Here is a 22784-nt window from a genome sequence, read left to right as displayed (position 1 = left end):
TATCAACTTAACAAATTCTCTAAGACCCCAAAATGTTTTATCAGATTGAATTCTATCCAGTTATCAGTTTGGGGGCTCTATTAAACAAGTATTAAACACTTAAGAGTCCACAAGGCTGGTTTCAGATGTAAGCAGATTTTGCTCTCATGGAGCTTTGTTCTGGTGGGAGAGACAGAGAATGGACAAATACACAGATAGATAAGCCAGTTTGTAATAAGCATTGTAAAGGAAATTAAAGCAGGGTAAGGAATAAAGAGTAACGGGGGAGGGCTGCTTTCCTTCCATTTCTCCGGAGCTCTCAAGCTCATTGATACCTAAGGACCTCTGCAAGTGGTTTCTCATCTGGACCACCCCTCCCCTCCCCCCCCTTCCTCTTCCTGTCAACTCTCCCTTCTTGCCTGGTTACCTCTCACTACCCTTCAGCACTCAGTCCCAGATCGCTTTCCTAAGGAAGCCTTCTTCGGCCGTCCAGAAGAGATGAAGTTCGGGCGCCCGCTTAATCACAGCACAGGAGCTTCTTCGTTTGTACTGAGCACTTGATGGTGACCTGCGTTTGGAAGGGTTTAATGCCTGTGCCCCTTCCAGAGTCTGGCTCAGGAAAGCAGAGACTGTCTTGTTCTCTGCTGAACCCTTAGAACAAGGTGAATCGACATAATTTGGTTTTGTTTGATTATGAGTATCAGTACTAACTTATGCCACTATTCTTTCATTTCACTTCGTCCATCTGCATCACTCTTGAAAACCTGGGCTGAATAACCTACAACTTAAAATGAACAGTCTTTTATTTGTAAAAGATCGAGTCATAAATAGGCAGAATCAACCCATGCTTTTATTTTCATTGCATATAAAAATTTCATATGAAGGTATTGATGTACAGTACTATCCCCATGGGCTGTAAGAGAGGCTAAGAAACCACTAAAAGAATCATCATCATTTGTAATGCTCACACACAATTTACCACTCTGAAAACATATCCTAAGAAATAAAATTAAAAACAACCAAAATCAGTAAGGATGTTTTTCATAATTATAGTGTCCCCTTTGTACTGTTTAAAACAAAAGTAATCAAATTCCTTTGGGCCAGGGCTGCTAAAATCTACAGTTTGTGTCAAAAAAATAAAATAAAATAACAGGAGGCTCATTTTTTTCCTGGAAAAAGGATCTCTCGCTAAGTCAAGTGCTCTGAGGGCTGGGCAAGAGTGGGAGGCAGTTTCCATGCCACCCAGTGGGAATTTTTCATAACTTTTGGGAGCTGGCCATTATTCCAAGTTTAATTTTTTAAAATTCAAAAGCCATAGCAGTTTCGCAGAAACAAATTCTAGAGAACGGTGAATCGTTTTTGTGTGAATTGGCATCATATAAAAACTGTGTTTTATCTAGGATTTACACACATTATGGAAATTTGGTTGGTCTTAGTTGGAAAATTCTAGGGTTAAAAAAAAATGATCTTTTCCTATTACATATTCTCGTAACAGGAAGCTGATGAATAAATGACTGACCAACACATATGGCCTGAGGCTCTAGTTTCAAATCAAGTTCATTTGCCTATGTGCTTAAGAAGCCAAGAAGGCTTTGTTATCATTGGACAAGAACATATTTTCCCAATTAGTGTTTGAAAGTAAAAAAAACCCAACAATCAGATGTAACTACCTGAAGGAGCTCCTGAAAGAATCGTTACGTATGCAGTGCTGCTTCGTGGCAAGTTAAAAGCTTGTATCTCAGAAGGGTCTCAGAATCTTCCAGCTGAAATCCAATTGGTTCAAAGCTTGGATGTAAAATGCCCAGCCCTAGCCCCCCCACCCATTACCTTACTTTCAAATGCAGCAAAACAGAAGAAAATATTGGTTAAAGTTAAGGCACAGCCCTGGGACCAAAGACCTGCAGCTATGTTTTTTAAGTTTATATATCTTTATGTATTTTATAGTTTTCTTGAATCTTCCATAAACAAGCTCTAAGGTGACAAGACTATATTACAGGAGAAAAGAAAATGTACAAGGAGTATGTATACACACCATTCATTCTCTCACCAAGAGTTTCCAAATATATCAACACCATCCCGTCATGGGATGATGTTTTAATAAGAACTGATAATTTACAATTAACATTACAGTATGTACATTACAATAAATACATGGTTGTAAACAGACAAACAAGACTGTATTACAGGTAAGGTCATTTGGTGAGAAAAAAAATGCATGGCACAAAAAATAAATAATGCATTCAAAAATTATCATAAAGCTTTCTGTAAAATCCATTTCATTCAAGTTTTTTTTTCCTTGTCTGCAATTTGTTCTATCTACATTACTTTCTTGTGAATCTTAAGTGATGTAAAAGAAAATTAAAACAGCATTATCGTGTTTAGTAACTTGCAAGCTGAAATGTACTGGTTTTATGCAAACTTGGACATTTTTCCCCATACAGTACCCAGAGATTGCATTTTCTTATGGCATTTTAGGAAATGTAAAGCCACTTGTATAAGGATGTTCTTTTTAAAGCAGTGTATAATTCTGAAGCACACTTTGGCGAAAGAGAAGGAAAGAGAAAGAAGGGAGAGGATAAGCAGATTGTACAGTGCATTAGTCCCTGTCTCTTAGATATTATGTATGCCTTTTCTACAATTTGATTGTCCACCAGTATCTTCACATGTGACCATTATTAACCAACAAACTGAAACAAAACAAAAAAACCCCCTCTGTTTTTCAATGCAGTTACAAATCCTTCCAGGTCTGGATTTGTTTGTGATATATTGCTACTTTAATTTTTTTCCTATTAAGATTTTAGGCACTCTGTGGGGGAAATACCAAGCATTAGTGAGAGGAGGGAATGACAATATTTTGGATAAAGGAATAAGCTCTAGATTGTTTGCCTTTTTTTTAGACCTCCATCAAGGACAAATAAAATTAAACAAGTTTCCAAATGTTCTTGCAAAACCACTTGGCTAAACACAGGACTTTATTTGAAAGATTACTTATTTTTTTTCAGGGAGAGGAGAGTGGAAATCTGATAATTAATTGGTTGACTCCTGTTCTGCTCTAAGAACAGATCTGAGCTACATAATTTTTCTATCAAAGTTTCCCCTGTGGATCTCAGGGTTTTAAAATAGGGACTATCTTCAGCTTTGGGTCATTTCCCAGGCTGATGACTTAGTTATTAGTCCCCAGTAGACTCCTTGAGAAATCCCAAATATAAATGTTTTTCAGGGTTATAACTTTTCTTGACAGTTTATTTTCCATTTGGTCAGATAACCTTTTTGGTTTCTATTTCAATTTTTGGATATCAATGTGAAATGATTATTTGGGCTCCAAATTCTTCATAGAGAAGGCAAACACTTTATTAAGAGCTGAAATGGGAAGAAAGTCCAAAGTAAGTAAGTACCACAGGATGCCAACTGAAGGTAAATACTGGGAAGTAATCCCAAAAATTGTAATACATTTCTTGGTGCTAAATGCAGCCAAGAGCCATCTCTGTTACTTTGGTAGAATCCTCTTACCCAACCTAGTATTTCAGGATGGCCTTATATTACCAAACCTCTGGTGCCAATGGCGTCATCAACTTCTCTCCCTCGGTGCATTTAAAGTTCTCCTCTACAAGACATACTTATGGACCAATGATAACTGAGAAAGCAATTTCTACATTACGTGGCTGTCCAATTAAGGAAGAGTAGTTGCTACGCTTAAAATCCCTTCTCAAGAATATTCCTCATATAGTTCTTAATCCCATGGTGAAATCATGGAAACAGAGCATTAGTTGTAGTGGTGTTTGTTTGTTAATATATTCTGCTAATATTGTTAAAAACCACCTAGCTAGCTGTTAACTTTTCTCTATGAATCAAGAGTAAAAGTTAGTCATTATGTATGGCCTTGTGGTCGAAATGAATGGTGACTCTAGCCTGACTACCTCCTTCTCTTAATCAATCAGAATGGTGGTGATATATTTGATAAGACCCCATCTAGTGAACATGGACAGAGATTCATACACACACTAAAGAATAAAGCAGCACAAGGGGAAAAAGATTTTCTTACTACAACTGACTGTGAAAACAAAAATGAGCATAAAATGTGTGGGTTATTACAAAGACATGCACTTGTGAGATGAGGGTCTATTGACACAGCAAAAAGTTACCAGAAGACACTAAATAGGAAAATATCTAAAAAAGACTGACCATTTTAGCTACCGGGTATTTATATATCTCTTACTTGCTTCAGACAACACCAACTGATGATTGTTTATGAGGCTTAAGACACAGTAGACAGAATGCACATCAAAGTATTACAGAACAAATATTTACTTTGTACACCGTGAAAAAAATGTCAGTGGGAGCAACTCTGAAAAGACTGAAATGAAAGCCAAGTAAATGAAGACCTACAAAAAGGGTTTCCTGCAACATAAAGTTGGGTTTTGTTTTAAAATATGGAAGTCATTGGTATATAAAACAATGAATCACTACAAATTAGTTAATTGCTATGAACTCTAAGGTGCAAGTAAAATTCGTAAATTAGATTTATCCAGTGTAGCACAGATTTGTACTGAAAACTTGCAAGTTACTCCTTAGAAAAAAATAACCAGTGGCAGATGAAGTTTTGAACATAGTTTTTTAAATATAATACCTCAATACATTTAATAATAAAAGTAAGCTCTACAAAAAATCTGTTTTACATATCATACAAAATGTAGAGGTCAGTGCAGCTCACTGAACCGCACTGTTCAGTCATGTTTCAGGAAGACTTGAAATTAGAAAATTATGCAATTTCTGTGGCTCATCTTCCTCCCGGTAACAGATTCGTGCTGTGTCCTGTTCCTGACACATTTGTTGCTTCATCCATGAGTTCACTCTGTCTGTGTAATGCCTTCTTTCTGCTGAAAATATTGCGAACAAATAAAAAGTAAAGAAACCCCAAAGCCTATCAACTCTTGGGCTGCTGGATGAGCCACACTCCCTTGAAAACATTTTAGAGTTGATTTTCTCTGCTCTGTCAGCTCTTACCAAGCTGAAGTCTTGTTAAAATGCTGTTCGTGAAGATGTCCCCCCCTTGCTCTGATGACACGGAGGTGAAAAACTGGTTACAGTATTCCTGAGCGCGAGACTGCGTAGTCAAGGTCAGTTTTGTTCAACAGACATCCTGGCAGATGACAGTGAGGTGTGACCATGGTTGTGGCATGTGACATGCACTTTGGAAACAATTTTTCTACTTAAAAAAAAAAAAGGAAAAAGAAAAGGCGTGACATTCTTTGCACTGTTACGTGTCAGGAGAATGATCTTCTATTACACAGGCTTCGGGCTGGCTGTCTTCTTCCTCCCCCACTGTCTCCTCTTCCACCTGCTCATCAAGGGGAATTTCAGTAGACTCCGAGTCTTGAGTACAGAGAGTCTTGGAGTCACTGCAGCTAGTGTCTTCTTCCACCTGACTTCCACTGTCCTTTTCGGTGTCGGACTCGCCATCTTCCTCTAAAGTGAGTTCAAACTGGAACTTCTCGGTTTGACCCTGCCGGCCTTCTTCCTGGTCATCAGGCGCTGGGGAGGGGCTCTGAGGAATTGTGCTCTGGTACCATTCACGATTGTCCTCCAAAGTGTCCAGAATGTCCTGGGCATCAGGATGCACGAGGTCCGCCCATGTCTCCCAGAGAGGATGAACAATATAGTCTATGAAGCCCACCTATTAAAAAAAATTCCGATTTGAGTATAAGACTTGGGACTAAGAAACAATGGAAAAGGTGAACGAGATCCTACAAATATACCTGATTATGTATCTAATTATATCAATTTATATACATATATATAATTTATGTTAAAATATAAAAAATACAACATGGCCCACAAACATAACACTGAACAGAAGACTTCTGACCTGAGTGTGGTATAATAGTCACTATTTTGGGCAATAGAACATATAAAAGTGTTGTTACTAGCTGGTGAAAATTAGCAAGAACTCTTAGTTCAAGAGTACGTTTATGATGTAAAAAATTTCCCTTTCTTTATATATAAGTAGGGCTTGGGCATTAGACCTGGACTTTATTTTAGAATGGCCAATTTATAGGTGAGTCCAGATAAGTAAAGTCAGACCAGGTACTCTATATGGCTTCATATAACTGAGTTCACTTATGAGTTCAGATGGCCCCAAAATCTCTATATATGTGTATACTATATGAATACGGTCATAATGGATAAATATAATGTCATGAGAAATGAATATATGACCATATGAATAAAAATAATAAGAATGAGAGTTTTCTGGCTCATAAACACTGAAGTGAAATTGAGCCTGTCAAAAACAAAGTAATTTTAAAGACCCAATGAAATACTGTGTGATGTGTATACAAAGCGATCAAATGTTCAGGTTGGAGTTGTGTTCTCTCTGCAAAGTTTATGCTTAATGCATCACCTGTGACTTTTCCACAGATGCATTGTGCTTGTCACACATGGGACTGATCTCCATGCCCCGCTCCCTCTCTCTGTCTCCTTGGCGGAAGAACTCCTCCATGATGCGGTCCGTCCACTGGCGGTACAGCTGGAGAGGCTTCGTGGGGTTGCTCAGGTCTGCACAGTGCACCATATTCTGAAGGACCTATTAAAAGAGACACTTTATTCAGCACCTGCTGCTTCTTTTTTTTTTTTTAATAGAAAGTCACAGTGGATGAATGTGACACTTAAAAATACATGTAGTGTAAGATTCCTTCCAAACAGCTCAACTATGATGTGTCTGTGTATGGTTCACACTTGTATTAATAGCCCCCAATAATGTCCCTTCCACCATACCTAAATATCACTTGAAACTGCTTATGTGTGCATGGCTGATTAAATTCAGGGCTGCTTAAGTGGTCGGTTTTGTGAGGCATTAGGTTTTTTTTTTTTTTTTAACGCAAATGCAAATGAAAAAAACCAATAGAATTTTATCTGGTTAATTCTCAAGATTAAGAATTTGGTTAAAAAATTCTGCTTAAAATTACTAAAATTATAAGCTGGAAGAAAGGAAACAAAAATCTTATCAAAGTTAGACTCTTAACAAAGTTAGACATGTGCACACAAACACAGAACAAATTCAAATGATGTTTTACCTGAATCCTATCAGAGTAATTATCAAGAAGAAGAACTCCAGAACTTGTCACTTTCTTAGTTTCAACCATAGTTTTCAAATCAGCCAGTAGATTCATGTGTTTTGACATGTCTGTTGCAAGTACCTTAAAAGAGTATTTTAGTAAGTAACAAAGTCCAGAGGAAAAGTCCCCAGAATTTGCACATGAAAACATTAACACAGAACGTGAAAGAAATGGAGGAACACTATGGCATCTAACAGCAGTGAATGGGAATTCTGTACTATTCCTTCGGGCAGCCTCTTGGGCTTTGCTGTAGGTTTTCTGGAAGCCCAGATAAACATGTGCAATATACAGAAGGTTAGCACCCAGCAACCACTTTCGTGGTGAAGAAAGGGGATGAGATCCCCATAGATAAGAAATCAGCACATGTTCTGAAGTTTTTTCTGTTCCTTGGACTAGAAAGTGGTCCCTGAACTATGACCAAGTAATTCAACGTTGCTCACAGAATACTTCAGAAAATGGTTAATTTTCTGCTGTTCCAAGAAGATAATTCCTACCTTTGTAGGTACAAAGCTTAACACAGTAAGTTTCTGATAACCAGAGGCTTTCCTGTGTCTCGTAATTACCGTGAATAATATGCATAAAGAGAAGTCATGGATGTCTGCAAACAGCACCGTCTACTGACATAAATTTATTTTCCATTTCACAAGTGGAGAAAATCCATTTGAACTAACTGCTTTTGTTAGTCATTTTCCCTGCCTGCCACCAGACTGGAGAAGTTCAAAATTAAACTAGAATGATTACGACAAGCTGTCACTATTCTGAACTCCAAACCGCTGGAAGGAGAAAACCTACTGGAGAACCTCATTGCACAGCACAGGCGGCTTCTTGAACGTAAGGGGCAGCGTGAAGTTTTGAAACACAGGGTTCCATTTACCTGATACTCACCTCATTCTTACTCTTTTAAAAAAACCACTTGTATTACAACTTTCTTTTTTGCTTTTATCAGCTACTTACAATGTCAATGACCATCTTCCTTAATGACTGTCTTTGCTTTTTGGTCAAATTCTGGAAAATATCACAGTTTTCTTCCTGAAGCAACTTAAAGCCCACAGCCAAATGATGGTTCTCCAAGACAGAAGAATCATTGTACATCAAGGCAAGTTCGGAGTCTTGAAAGATAGAAAGGAGATAGAAGATAAGCAAAGCCACTTTTTCTGAGTTTATCTTGGTCTTCATATTCTGAGACAGTTTGGGTTTAAGAAACAATTTCCCCTCAGCATCCCGTTAGCCTTACCATGACATGACACCACCCAGGAGAGAAAACACTAGTTAGTGTAACCGTGGAAAGGAGCACTGGAATCTTGGGGGTGAATTCTAATGCTACTGACATGCGACCAGTCATTTCAGTCTACGGTCCTCAGCTGCCGCTTTTCTAAAGTGGAAGAAGAGTTGGGCGGAATGTTCTTGAACCTCCCCTCCAGATGTGCCACAGGCAGCTCCATGGGCAGCAGAACATGGCATCATTTCTAACAGCTGTAACATTTCAAGAGCATAAGGTGCACATTCCTGCTAACTGTGGACCACCTTCCCAACATTTCATAGAGTGTAAGGATCCTGTGATTTAGGATTATACTCAAGAACAGTCTGGAACAAATGAACAATATTAGATTTGTTCATCTGCTCTTACTCATTTTTTTCCATAGCACAGCTTTGGAAGTCGAAGTGTTACTCATTTTTTCCATGTTTTTTCCCGAGTACCATGGCCATCGCTACATACAGATATATAGCCCTTCCCACCTGCATGCTCGTGACTTCACAGAGACAGGTGTTCAGCTGCCTACATAACTCCATGGTGAAGATTTTGCTGCTCCCTTATGACTGCCCTGGACCTTTGTATTTTAGGCAGTAAGATCCTGCTCCTTTCCTGGTTCCTGTAAATAGTAGACCAACCCCATAAGGTAGTCATTAAAAAAAATTGGTGCTTTATTCTGTTTCCACTTAGGTCACTGTAAAGACCAAAAGCACATGTATTTGATCTTTTTTCCTGACTAATGCCTGGGAAATATATATTCATTTCTAAGAAACAAATACCCAATGCTACTCAATGACTATTTTAAAGGAACCAGGAAGGAAAAGAGAGGTTCAAGACATATTTCTATTGTGAAATCCTATGAATTTACCAGGACTATAGAAATAGGAATTTACACATCTAAATTTTTGCTCTCAAACTACAGGAATGGAGATGTTTAGAGTACTAAGGAGTAGGTATGTACGGTCTCTTTTGGGGGGATAAAACAATAGTGTTCACTCATTCATTCAGATAGTATCTGGTCAGGTCTGACTTTCAAATGGTCTCTGAAAGCTTCTAACTGTGAACATTTATCTATAGATGTTAAACATAGAAATAAAAAAATTAACACTATATAGGATCTTAGCCCCTGGTATTTTTGTTTCTACAGTAGAATCCTATTAAATAGATATATATTGGAAAGAAGGCAAATGTTTTCTGACTGGACAAATAATGCCCAATTCAACTTTTAGGGTTCTCGTAAGGGAATAAATATGCATATAGATAAGAGGCATTAATGCACCAACCTGACTCAGGCTTACAAAAACCCAGACAGGTTTATATACCTCATGAAGAAAAAAGAAAGAAAATAAGGCTGTGGAGCCTACGGAAGAACAAGGTGAGGATTGTTACTTTAAGGAAGAGGGTGATCTGTGGTATGGATGCTCTAACAACAAGTCTCAATTCTAATCAATGTAAAGATGGCCTTGCACACAGAGGGCAGTCCAAGAGTCCTGACGAAGCCTGCCTTGGAAAGCTGTTGGCTCCTGACGTTTACTAAGAATCCAGACTGGCCAGAAAGGTGGTGAAAAGATTCCTTACAAGTGGGTCTCCCCTGCCTCTCCAGTTTTGGGGCTGTTAACAAGAAGGTGGTGAAGACCACTGATTTTTAAATGAACGTGTGGCAGCATTTAAGCAACTGAATCTCAGGGTAGTCATTTAACTTTCTACTCTTTAGGGCTGAAGGCACGTGGACACATCTAAAGGAGGTAAGATTATGCATCTCCTGAGAAGTTTTTCTCCAAAGACACTACTGCAGCACTTCTACATAGAGTCCTTGAAGGTTCGGGAATCACCAGAAAGTTGCCTTCACACTTTGCTCTAAGGTACAGGAAGGTGGTGGTGGGGGTGGGGGTGGGTGAGAAAATAGTTGATAGAACATTTCTGTTGAAACCCATTCATCCTCAAGGCCCAGTACAAGTTACCTCTTGCATGAAGCCCGTCCTGATTACCACAGGCAGAACTGCTCACTTTTTGCTATAAAGTCCTTTATAATTTGTACCACTGATTTGGCGCTGATCACATTCCACCTGACTTGTCATTATCTCTGTTCAAGTCTTAACAATCTCTTCCAAAGACCTCCCAACCCACTTAGAGACTTAAGACCCTATATAAAATGAAAAGTTATTCATGTAATGTGCATGGTTGTCTGGTTTCTCCAGCACTTCTGAACAAAATATTTCTCCTTGAAACAGGGAAGGGAAGTGGTAGTTTTAAGATCTAGTTGCCAAGGACAAAGGATTAAAACTGGCTCACTCCCTCAATTCATTAACGCCCTATGCCTGTAACCTGCCTTATTTTTCTCCATGGGACTAGTCCCATCTGATATTCATGTGTTACAGTTTATTCTCTTCCAGTGGAATGCAAGCTCTTCAAAGCCAGGCCATTACCTCATTCACCCATATATTCCTAATGCCTAGAACGTTGTTTGGCACAGAGTAGGCTCTCAGTATTTTTTTGTTGAATAAAATATCAATCTCTGTAGTATTTTATATAATCACATTTGATAAAAATGAATTTATCCTTATTATGAAAGTGTTAGATTTATGCAGAAAAATAACATTCTATATATAATCCACAGATACAGCTATGGAAAGCTTATTTTAAAATGAGACTAGAGAAATAAAACAGCGTGTATACTGGTAGCTAAATACAGCTCCACTTTAATATAGTGAAATGTCTCTGCTCTTGGAAATCAAAGCCATATGCTTTGAACACATGACCAATGTGAGTAAATCTTTTTCCCTAAAATTTAGGCATCCTTGCTATAAACAAAAATTACTTGTTTTCCAAGTAAAATGTAATACTATATATAGTCTGTACTTTTGACGGTACTTTATTGTTTCAGAAAATAATGCTGTGAAGTCAAATGCTTTTGTTATGACAAATACTCTCCAGCATGTTCTATTCAAAACTTTATGATTCCATTTACATTTTATGGGTTTATTTACATGTACTGTCCTTGAAAAAGACTGACGCAGCTCCCTACCCTGGAATTTCAACTTCTTAAAATCCTACTCGGATTCCCCCATTCCCCCAAATCACTTAAAAAACTTAACCAACTCTGCCAGTAGAAATGATGTGTTTCTCAAAACCCCTGGCATGTTTACCAAGAGTGTACGTGTCATTAGTATCAAATCATTTGGAGCCTACAAGTGGAACAAATCATGGGAACTGTTGTCACCACCAAGAAGCAGAGGAGTACCTGGACTGGGAAGCAGCCTGGTGAGCTCCAGAGCCCTTCTACCAGAGGTGGTCATGCCACCTCACTGTGCCTCTGGAGCCTCCTTAAAATAGGACAAGTGACCTCCCAACTATGGGTATGTAAATGTGATGATTACAAGTCTTTAGACTTCTCTATTATAAGAAACAGATTCAACCCTTGGCTTTGGACAAGTTGGCAGCACCAGCTCCAAGGTGAGAGTGCTAGTCTGAACCACTGAGGCTCAATCAATCCATGAAAAAAAACAGAAAACACGCACTTAATGTCTATATATTAAAAAAAAAGGGGGGGGGCTGCAGCAAACTAAAAATAATCACATAATTTTGACAGAGTATTTCAAACAAAGCTATTTATTACAAGTTTACAAGTTATGAGAGAGACTCCTTTATAGAATGCTATGAAGTTCAAACTTACTTGTGTTACTGGTTACTTATTAACCTCTCCTGCATCCTAAAATAAAATGCTTGCTGGCATGACCCCTAGTCAAAAGCTAACTAAGGCCTTGAATTCTCGTAACGATCTGGGGCCCTGATCCACCCTGGGATACTTTCATGTACCAGCTGATGATGATGATTCATTCTCGCAGGAATAACACAGCCTCCTCACACCCCACCCTGGAGAAAACATTAGGGATCCAAAGCTGCTTTGGGAACTGTTAACCTCCCAGTGTTGCTGAGGTCTCGGAGAAAGGAGATCATCCCACGATCACTGAATAACAAAGTATTTCCAGAAGTAGGATCAGTTACCCTTCCACCTCAGGCAGGTCATCAGCAAAATGACCTTAAAGAGGCCACTGTTACTGTATGTATTAGTGTCCCCTAAATCTGTTCATCATCTATCTCAGAGGGTCTCAAACTTTGGAGGGCATCAGACTCATCTGTGGACTGACGCCTTGCTACTTAAATTTCACACTCCATGGGTACCCTAATGCCTGCCAGAGTTCTCCAGTGCCAGCCTAAGCCCATTTGACCTTAGGGGGTCTACAAGAGAGAATACCAGAGCCAGTTCTCATTTTTCTTAAAAGCATTATCAGAGTACTTGGAAACAGTGACTTTATTATCCACTGTTTTAATCTGTTCTCTAATCTCTTAATTGTAATGCTACAATAAGAGAACAAAAGTAGTGTATGGAGTAGAATACAAAGATAACACACCAGTCTTTATTTTGGGTGTTAATTTAAAGAAAAAAACGCATATCTTTTTTTAAAGGCTGACATTAAAACAAAATTTTTATGTCTTTGTAAAATCTTGATATGCATGCATAAGAATCAAAATAATAAATCGGGTCAGGCTAAGGAAAAGGACCAGCGTACAGCACACTGTACTATATGACCTCTCTGCCCTTCACAGAAGGAGAAGCTTAAGCACTTGATACTGTAAACTCAACCTTAAGCACTGATACTGTAAACTCATATAGTTGCATCTGATGTGTATGAATAGCTATGTGTTAATATTTAGTAATGCCTTGATGACTCTTGAAAGCAGCCCAGTATAGGTTCTCATAAGATAGCTGGAACATGAGATTTAGCCTCTCCAATCCTGGGTTAGTAAGTTCATAAACCAAACTTCTAAAATGTACTTGAGTAACCACACCTCTCAGGAAATTCATGACCTTCCCAACCCTCCTACGTATAAAATGAGTCACAGAGGTGCATTTTGTTATAGAGTAGTCTAGAGGCAATTGAGATATAAAAAATAGACGTAAATAATCTTAAAGATCTGAGTTAAATCTCTCAAAATGAGGCTACATTTAAATTGCCTCTTTAAATCTGGCTACAGCAAAGTATAGGGAATAAAAGGGGAATGAAAAGACGCCACAGAGTTCGACTTCTGTAGTCACAAGAAGGCTGTTAATCCACAATCTCACAGCAAAAAAGGGGCAGATTTTTAATAGATATAAGAAATTCTCTAACAACTTTGCATTTTTTTTTGTATATAAATGTGAATTTATAACATTGATATAGCACGGTGGGAGGAAATTAAATACTACTACATTTAAATCATTTACCAATTAACTTCAAGTATCAAAAGAATAGAAATTTTGTAAAACTGAAAGCTCTTTGCAAAGGCATAGCTCAAGTATTGCCTAAACATTCCCTACAGAGGTTTTCTATGAAGCCGTGTGTCAGAGATGCCCCATATTAAACAGTCTCTATCACTCCTCATATGTCCAAATTCAGTGATGCCTTTCTTTTTTTAAATAAAGATTTTATTTATTTATTTGAGAGAGAGAGAGAGAGCAGGCAAGCATGTGCATGAGCAGAGGCTGGGGGTCTGGGGGGTGAGAGAGAAGCTGACTCCTCACTGAGCAGGGAGCCTGGAGCTCAATCTCAGGACCCTGCGATCATGACCTGAGCTGAAGGCAGACGCATAACCGACTGAGCCACCCAGGCGTCCCAAGGGCTGACTTCTTATTTGATGAAATGTCATGGGTTCGAGAAAAAATTTAATGGTTAAAAATATTTAAATAAAAGAGAAATCAAAAGAGATAAAAAGTCAAAGAGATGTTCTTACTGCCCTCAACAGAAGATGTAAAAAGGAAAGAACAGAGCTGGGCATGGTGGTGTATGAGGAAAGAGTAATCACAGCCTCTGAAGAGGATGAAATGACAACCTAAATAAAGTGAGGAAGGTCTAACTTTTCCTGTTTTTACTTCAAACTTTAGGGACAATATAACTATCTAAATCTTTCTGCAAACTTTCACTTTTGATTACCCTTGTCTACTAACATATTATTTCTAGAGAAGTACTGGAATGCATGTTTTTCAAACAACATAAGCCTCATGGGATAGAATGATAATTTTCAGAGCTAGGTTACATTAATACACACTATCAATAAAATGCACATTTACACATCCCAAAAGAATATTATGGCCCTGGAAACATCCCAAGTTTATAAACAAGCTCAGTCATTCTAAAACATACAAAGGAAAAATTTTTTCTGCAAAAACAAACTTCACTCACTTGTATTGATCAGAAACTGATTTGACACACCGGGATGATCTACATCATGTATTGCACTAGCAAAAATTGCTGCAAGAATCTCCAAATCTGTAAACACAGCCTATAAAATCAGACAAGACAGATAACATTATTATTCTGTAATAATATAATGGAAGATATATACAAATGTGAAATTACTTCCTAGAATTTGCTGGAAAACAGAATGAAGCTTCAAAATATTTAATAGCTTATTTTAAAAGTATTCAAGATGTTTAAGGATGTCCTGAAAATGTACATAAAATTAATGACATGAGCAATTATTTTCTTTCATTCAAACAGGGACTCTCAATCTCAGCAGAATTGACAATTGGGGCCAGATTATTCTGTTGTGGGAGGCTATCCTGTGCTCTGTAGTATCAGGATCCCTGGCCTGAAGCATGAGATGTCAGAAGCATCTATCTCCAAGTTGTGACAGACAACAAGGTCTCCACATATTGTCAAATGTCCCTGGGGGTGGGGGGGTCAGGGCAGGAGGAATAGGGAGGAACCATCCCCAGTAGAGAACCACTTACTCAGATGATGAGGTATTAACACAATTTTATGATGAAAACAAACTGAACTATAAAATATATCAGCAAAAGAGAATCTTTCCCCTAAATGATTAAGGAAATCAAACTGTCTTAATAAACATTTAATGGAACAACTTCTTAACATCTGGTAGACTTAAAGATGTGTTTCTTTCTGAAAAATTCCATGAAAAATATCAAAGCATTGTCTCTATTTTATAAATATCATCTGTTGAACTATAAATGTAAAAGGCATCAGGCTGAATTCCAAAAAAACTAAGTGAAACTGAATAAGCCAGATGTACCTTATGGAATGTCCACTAGGTCATTTCAAAGAAGCAGTATCATGAACAGATGAATCCCTAAATCTTTGATCAACTTTCACAGGCAAAATTCATCAAAGACTGAACTGTTTATTAATCACAACATTTTTTCCCTATAACTCAACATACTTCCCATGAAGCCATTAATTTTCTGCCCCATACACCCTTCAGTATAGAAGTTTAAGAGATGTTTATGAGTAGCGGGTTAGTGGTCTCAAAGTTTTAGAAACCAGATTTACCTCCAAAGCAGGTGTAGATAACAGCACATGTGTTGACTGGACTACATCTGCAGCATGAATATTGTTGTGGTAGGCCACGTCAGCATGATAATGGTCTTCCAGGGTCATAAGGTATGTAATTAAAGTGTCTACTGGAATTTTAAATGTTTTTAATAAATCCCGTTCCTGTAGGAAAGGAAATCCTCTTAACATTTTGTTTTCACATAAAAATATTTTCCATAGAGTGTGTTAACAGAAAAATCACACCAGTGTCACCTATGGATAACCCAGAAACAGAAATAGCATTCTTGCAGTATCTAGTGAGGAAAATGGAACCCTTTGAGAATATCCAGGGGCTTTGGGGACAAAGCCAGGGTAGGGCTGTCCTTCTGGGGCCTCACGTGCTTTCCTCAAGAGGTATGGTGTCGGGAATAAGCTGCCAACTGTCAAAGTGTCTGTGTCTGATAATCATGAAGGCAGCTTCAGCCCAGTACCGCTGACTTAGCTAATGGATCACACCAATTGGAACTCAACATTTTCTCTAGGGTTGGAACATGCCATGCTAGTCCCATGTTGTCTACAGCCTCAACTCCTCATTTATATTCTAATCCTGAGTAGGGGCAAAAGCTCAACAGAATGGGAAACTGACATGGTGAAGAGAGCAGTACAAGAAAGAGCAATTGAAGAAATTATATTCTAAGGTTAGTCAGCAAGGGGCTTATTCATTTTTTAGTTAGTACTCTACTCTCTATGCAAATCAGGTCATGTAGATAATTTTTAAACTCTTGTTTTAATGAATTGCTTTAATTTTCCCACATGACTTCTTGGAATGGAAAAAATAACAAAATTGGTTTAGTTGTCTTTGACCCATACTCCATACTTTGTTATCATTTGTCCCTTGGTAAAGGGGCAAATGAGAAAAAAAGCATCAAAATAAGCAAAAGAAAGTGAATAGTAAAGAAGATAAAACACAAGCACATTTCACAGACCAGACATTATGTCACCCAATAAAGGAAAGGTGATAGAACTTAACCACATTACCTGAAAAATAGTATGCATGATAACAGTCAAAGGCCGGTTACCAGACAGCTCTGCTATTCTGAAAACATGAAGACCCCATTTATTCACATCTTCTAGTTCCTGGGGTTACAGAAAGATTGAAAAAATTAGGAAGCAGAAGTAGAATATAAATCAATTAACACATTCATTTAAATGTTACTGACCTTAATAAAAAGAGTGTTAGGTTTAAAAAAAAAGATTCATTTTAAATGTAATGGACGCACCCCATAAATACAGGCAAACTTCTAGGTAAACCCACTTAAATGTACTGAAAACTGAATAGTATGCTTTAACCTAACGCCTCCGACAATACAATGTAGTTATATACTTTGACTATCAATTTCAAAGCATTTCTTCAATAGATAAAATCTATTCATAAAACCTCAACTATTCTTCTGAAACCCAAAAGATACCAAATATTTCTAACTCTTGAAGGTAAAACAAGCAAATGGAGATGTAAAAAAGCAACAAACACATACACCAAACCACCTAAGTCCACATATTAATAACACCCAAATAATTTGTAAAGAGCTTTATAAAGTACTTTGCCACCTTTCAAAAAAAAAGGACCCCACAAATTAATGAATTAGTCCTTCTACTTAAAAGAGAAAGGATCAAAACTCATTAAAAGGCATCCCAACATATTATAATCATGATCCTTAAAATCATCTTACCTTGGCAAGGACATCCTCTTGTTCAGTTTTAACCCCAAATCTTGGGATGCTTGAATTCGTCAAACTGGAGCTGTGCATCAACTTCTTGACCCCACTGATCTGAGACATTGGCCTTTTCTTTTTCTCCTTTTCCTTCTGAGTTGGAGAAGGAATTTCCACTTCATGTTGCTTATCTGAAGAAATTTAGAAAAGGTTCTACATTTACTGTGAAGTCTACCTGAGTTGTTATTTTTTAATCATAACGTCCATAGTTGGACAGGTTTTAATTAATCATGATATGTTCCAGAAAATGTTTCTAAGAAACACTTCTTTTAGAGAAGTTGAGTATTTACAATTTGATATGGGCCTACTATGATACCCTCCAACACAAAATTGAGCAAATAAATCCCACTGCAAAATAATTAACATCAAATGTATTCAATGGTTACTACTTGGATGGAATGCTGTAATAAAATTTTTTTGCAAGACTTATGATAGCAGACTTGGAAAAAGCAAAACGTATTGGTTATTTCCACCGTTCATCAACTCTGTCCCTGTTTGAAATTCACTTAGTGGCTTGGAAACTGCTCTTGCCACCTAAGGATTCCAGTTTTAATACCTATTTTGAAAAGGAAGGAACTTCATACACAAATATAAAAACAGCACTGGGTGAACCTAAAGGCTTACTGAAACAGGTCATAATGTAAGAATACAAACAGTATATCTGAATGACTTACATTGTTTCTGCTATTTTATATTTTCTGTGCTATAGTGAGATAATGGTTATGATGTAACAAGGGGAGCACAGGAAATTTCCAGCATCATCTGATAAGTAACTGTCAGATTCGTTGTTTTCAAATAAAAAACATTAGATACCTCAGTGTTTTCATCAACTATTTCAAGGCAGTGAGCTCCTCTAACTCATCCTTGCACATAGCGTGTGTTCAATAAATGTTTCTTTAGTGAGAGTGCTAATTAAGAGATTACAGCAATTTTGAAAATAAATTCAAATCAAGGATATGTTCACATTATTGACTTTCACTAAATGAATTTTCTTCCCATGGATGGGGGGTGGGGTGGTGGCCCAGTACACCACCCTGTCAATATTATTATCAGCAAGCTCTTCTTTAGTTGTATTATATCTGCCTCATCAGTCTACCAGGCTTGGTGTTCATTAGACTGTAACTCATTATGGCAGGGACCATTTCTAATTTATCATTAACAAATGCCCAGCAATGTCTGGAATTTAACAAGAATTTGTTGAATGCATGCATAGATCTCTCTGTAAAACACATTTTATGGTTTAGTGCTTTGGAAAAACTGGCAACCTACAACTTGAATCCATAGAATCCCTGAAGTCCTGAATAAAACTAAAAGATAAAAAAATGTATTTTGTCATCTTAGATTCCAAAGCTTAGAGGTTTAGATACTCAAATTATTAATAGGATGAATGAAAACAAATGGAATCCTAATACTCGTTTGGTTTCCAAAATGAGTTGGTGCCCCAATCCACCTCCAAAAACAAACAACTCAAAAGAAAACTTTAAAATTGCATTTAAATTATTATTCTCACCTAAGAATGTGTTTGATATATACTCTGACACTTGATTTCCAGACCGACTCATTTCAGAGAGATGGGTGAGCTCCCGATTAAGCATCCTTTTAAACTGAAAAACAGAAAAACAAAATGAAGTAACATAAGAGGAAAATGTAATTGAGGTAACATGAGCATACTGTAAGATAGAGAAAACATGCCCAAGAATTTTTAAATTGTCCTGACAGTTTAGATCAGTGAAATCCAATAGAACTTTCTATAATGTTGGAAAGTTCTAGAATCTGAGCTGTCCATTAGTGTTACCACTAGTCACATGGGGCTCTCAAGAACTTGAAATATGGCTAGTGAAAACGAGCTGAATTTTGAATTTTATTCCATTTTAATTTAAATTTAAATAGCCACATGCAGCACAGATTTAGATACTCAAGGACATTAATTAAGGGGGAAAAAAAGGAATAAAAAATTAAGGTGCATTATTAGTATTTAGAGAAGGAAAAATCCTAATTTATTGGCACACATATGTGCTGCCACGTAATAGAACACGATTTATCAATTAATTTGTCATTTGCAGAAACTAATATGTATACTGGTTAGAGGTTAAAATGTTGTCTTTTACCCCAAAGCAAAAGTGAATAGATTTATTTGAGTATTCTTTCAGAACTATAGAGAAGTAAAATATTTGAACAGATACTATATACTCTTTCCTTTTAAAGTTTTTCCACATAGAAGGTATAAGATTTTTTGATTCTCAGCATCTGTGGGATTTACCAAGCCATTTCTCTAAAGTCATATAAATACAAAATAGGTCAATTTTCAACACTCAACTTCATTACTTGACAATTTATTTTACTGATGCCATGGTGCCTATTTTATCCTAAGAAACAATGGAATTGGGGCGCCTGGGTGGCTCAATCATTAAGCGTCTGCCTTCGGCTCAGGTCATGATCCCAGGGTCCTGGGATCGAGCCCCGCATCAGGCACCCTGCTCAGCAGGAAGCCTGCTTCTCCCTCTCCCACGCCCCCTGCTTGTGTTCCCTCTCTCACTGTCTCTCTCTGTCAAAATATAAATAAAATCTTAAAAAAAAAAATGGAATTAACTTATAATCATCACATGGCATTACCCAAATCCAAGATTCTCCAGGACTTTATGCTTTTCCATCTATCAGCTGTTTGTTACTATGTTTTCTTTTGATTCCCAAAATAGCCCAGATGGCCCTTTAACTTAAGTATGCTTTAATATTTCTCTTAATATACAGAAACAATAATTTTTTCTATTATATAGATTACTATTAGATACTTGATCAAAAAGGTCAAACACATTTTACTCTAATGTTCAGTAGCCTTTAGAATTTGCTATTTCACCATAAATTCTCATTTGAGTCTGGGGAAAAGAGAGTAGTGAATTTACCATTTAGTAATGTTTGAAATGTAATTCTAACTCAGTATTTAGTTTATTAGGATTTTCAGAAAAAATCTTGCTTCTCTGGATAATTCATACCAAGGTGTCCTCATTCAAGATGACTTGGCAAATCACTTCTAAAGGCAATCTTATTGACCATTTAGATTAGGTACAGGAATTTATCACAAAAGTACTGAGGGAGATCAATAAAAACATTTCAACAAATTGCTGGGTGTGAGAAATGTGTATCAGCATTCTCTTGTAGCCAAAACTGAAGAACTGGCCATAACCAAGATTAATTTTTCTGGTTGTTAATTTATAGGTCTAGGGAGTTTATTCTTGAACTCAGGAACATAAAGTTCATTTTTTTTGGTTCATGTATTTTTTTCAATTAACTTTTCTCTGATTATAAAGTGCACACATGATAGAGAAAATCTAAAAAGCTATATAGAAAAATTAGAAATCGTGTATATCCCCATTGTTCAGAGATAACCACAGATAATTACCTATATTTCCATCTATGTCTTTCTTCCCAACATTTACTTGTACGTATTTTAAATTGGCATCATGCAGTATACAAAACATAGGCTGCTGCTTGTTTCCACTCAGCATTATACATTATGATTTGCTGCGAAAAATCTGGGCCTCCTAAGAATATTCATGAAGACATTTGTAATAGTGTTCAAAACATTTTCTGTCCATTTTTCATAAAGTTATACTGAGTTAAGTTATAAGCGATTAACTAATTAAATGAGCTAATAGAAAGTGTCTTGTTTCTGCCTGGCACACAGCAGGTGCTTAACACTGAGTTCCTTCTATCTCCCAGGTCCCTGGGCCTTTTATAGTGATAGCTGATTTTTATCATTGCAGGACAAACAGATGGAAGATCTGACTAGTTATGCCCACAAAAAAATACATATATAAACATCTAGCTCCCCTACCCATTCTAAAAAGTAATTTAGGATATTATTCACATAGGAGATGATAACCATGCTTCAAAAATGTAACAAAAAATACAGTGAGCAAAGCCCAAAGGTAAGTAAATCCTTGCTTAACAAATGAAGTTTACTCTTGGAAAAATCTATTCTTTAGGCAAAACAAAATCCAAAGAGACTCTGCTAAACATTTAAAACATATACTGAGTGAATATCTCTTTGACCTGTAAATGTGCTATGAATTACAAGTTGCCAGTAAGAACAGCTTGCTCATGACAAAGTGTGTTTTGGGGAGGGGTGGGCATGCTAGGCAGGGCTTTCAGCCACTCCTAGCCCTTCTTCAGTCTATACAGCAGCTGCTGTCCACCTGCCCTCCATGCATTTCTCTCCATGTAACTAAAAAATGATGTAAGCTAGGGGGTAGGGGAGGGTGCAATTGGAAAAGTTAGATAGGGACCCAGTTTTTCCATAAAACTACCTTCTAAATTGGAAGCAACCTAGTATGAGCAATATGTTGCCATATGCTCAGCAGAAAAAATTACATGGTACCTGCAGATACGCAACACAAATTACTGGATTCTCTGGAATAATATAAATAATGAATTGTAATTTTCCTGGCAGTTCGTTTATATAATCCCTCGAAATAGCCAGTCAATAGAGATAACTAAGGCAAAAAAAGCCAGTGCAAGGAAATCTATTCTACAGACTGATAAATTACAGGTTGCATATGCACTGACTGTTTCTGCGCATATACATCTATTCCCAGGCTACGCTTATGCTGTTCAAAACCCAGAAGTGTGGGGCGGAGAAACCCTGCAGCGCACACCTACATCCCTGCCAAGGTTAAGGTTTGTCAGGTGCTCTAAGGAAGGCAACATTTCCTCTTAACATGATTAGAAGAGACAGTATTTTCAGCAGTCCTCTTTCTTCCCAAGGGAAAGGCTGTGGGAGATTTCTTAAAGACAATTTTCAGAGTCAATTAAGTTATAACATAAGAGCATCTTCTAAAAGGAGTTAAAAGTGCTTCCCTTTTTTGCTGTTGATATAAAACTTTCAGGGAAACTAAATTAATAACCACAAAGATTACCATCAGGGCTTTCTCAACGTGTCTTACAGTACGATTTTGGAGTATAGAGCTGGCTATACTAAAGAACAAGACATGAAACAATTCAACAATCATTTTAAAATGTAAGTGGAATTTCTCTCATTTAACATGACTACATACCATTTATTAGGATAACTACAAAAAATTATCCTGAGAGGAAAATGATTAGAAAAGGTAATAAAATGTGTTTTTCCTAGAACATTGCTACAGTCCTCAATTTATAGATTTAGAAAAGATACAATACAGAACTGATTAAAAAAAAAAAAACTGGTTGCAAGATGCAGAACAATTTAATTGAGCATTTAGATATTTTAAAAAGTGACCTCTAAATATTTTCTGTTGATGGGTTATTCTGATTGCTTTTGGTCTAAACAGTATGAAATAATAGATGGAATTACTGTTCCAACAATGAAAAAAAGAGGAAG

General features: G+C 37.1%; 1 protein-coding gene across 10 annotated transcripts in view; it reads right to left on the bottom strand.

The window, feature by feature from the left end:
* Nucleotides 1–807: 807 nt before the first annotated feature.
* PDE4D (phosphodiesterase 4D) overlaps nucleotides 808–22784 on the bottom strand; it is a 1043384-nt gene continuing 1021407 nt past the window's right edge. For all 10 annotated transcript variants that reach the window (XM_081826831.1, XM_081826832.1, XM_081826830.1 and 7 more), the window contains 9 exons: nucleotides 18939–19032; nucleotides 17387–17559; nucleotides 16695–16793; nucleotides 15675–15839; nucleotides 14568–14667; nucleotides 8049–8203; nucleotides 7053–7175; nucleotides 6380–6562; nucleotides 808–5653 (listed from right to left, as the gene is read on the bottom strand). In XM_081826831.1, coding sequence (XP_081682957.1) covers nucleotides 5237–5653; nucleotides 6380–6562; nucleotides 7053–7175; nucleotides 8049–8203; nucleotides 14568–14667; nucleotides 15675–15839; nucleotides 16695–16793; nucleotides 17387–17559; nucleotides 18939–19032 — 1509 coding nt within the window. In that variant the 3' untranslated portion in view covers nucleotides 808–5236. The remainder of the gene's footprint in view (nucleotides 5654–6379; nucleotides 6563–7052; nucleotides 7176–8048; nucleotides 8204–14567; nucleotides 14668–15674; nucleotides 15840–16694; nucleotides 16794–17386; nucleotides 17560–18938; nucleotides 19033–22784) is intronic.

Source organism: Leptonychotes weddellii, chromosome 7 (assembly GCF_054177405.1).
Source record: "Leptonychotes weddellii isolate Sample4059 chromosome 7, ASM5417740v2, whole genome shotgun sequence".
Taxonomy (NCBI): Eukaryota; Metazoa; Chordata; class Mammalia; order Carnivora; family Phocidae; genus Leptonychotes; species Leptonychotes weddellii.
The sequence above is the reverse complement of the archived record's forward strand: the minus strand, read 5'-3'. Positions and strand labels throughout refer to the sequence as shown.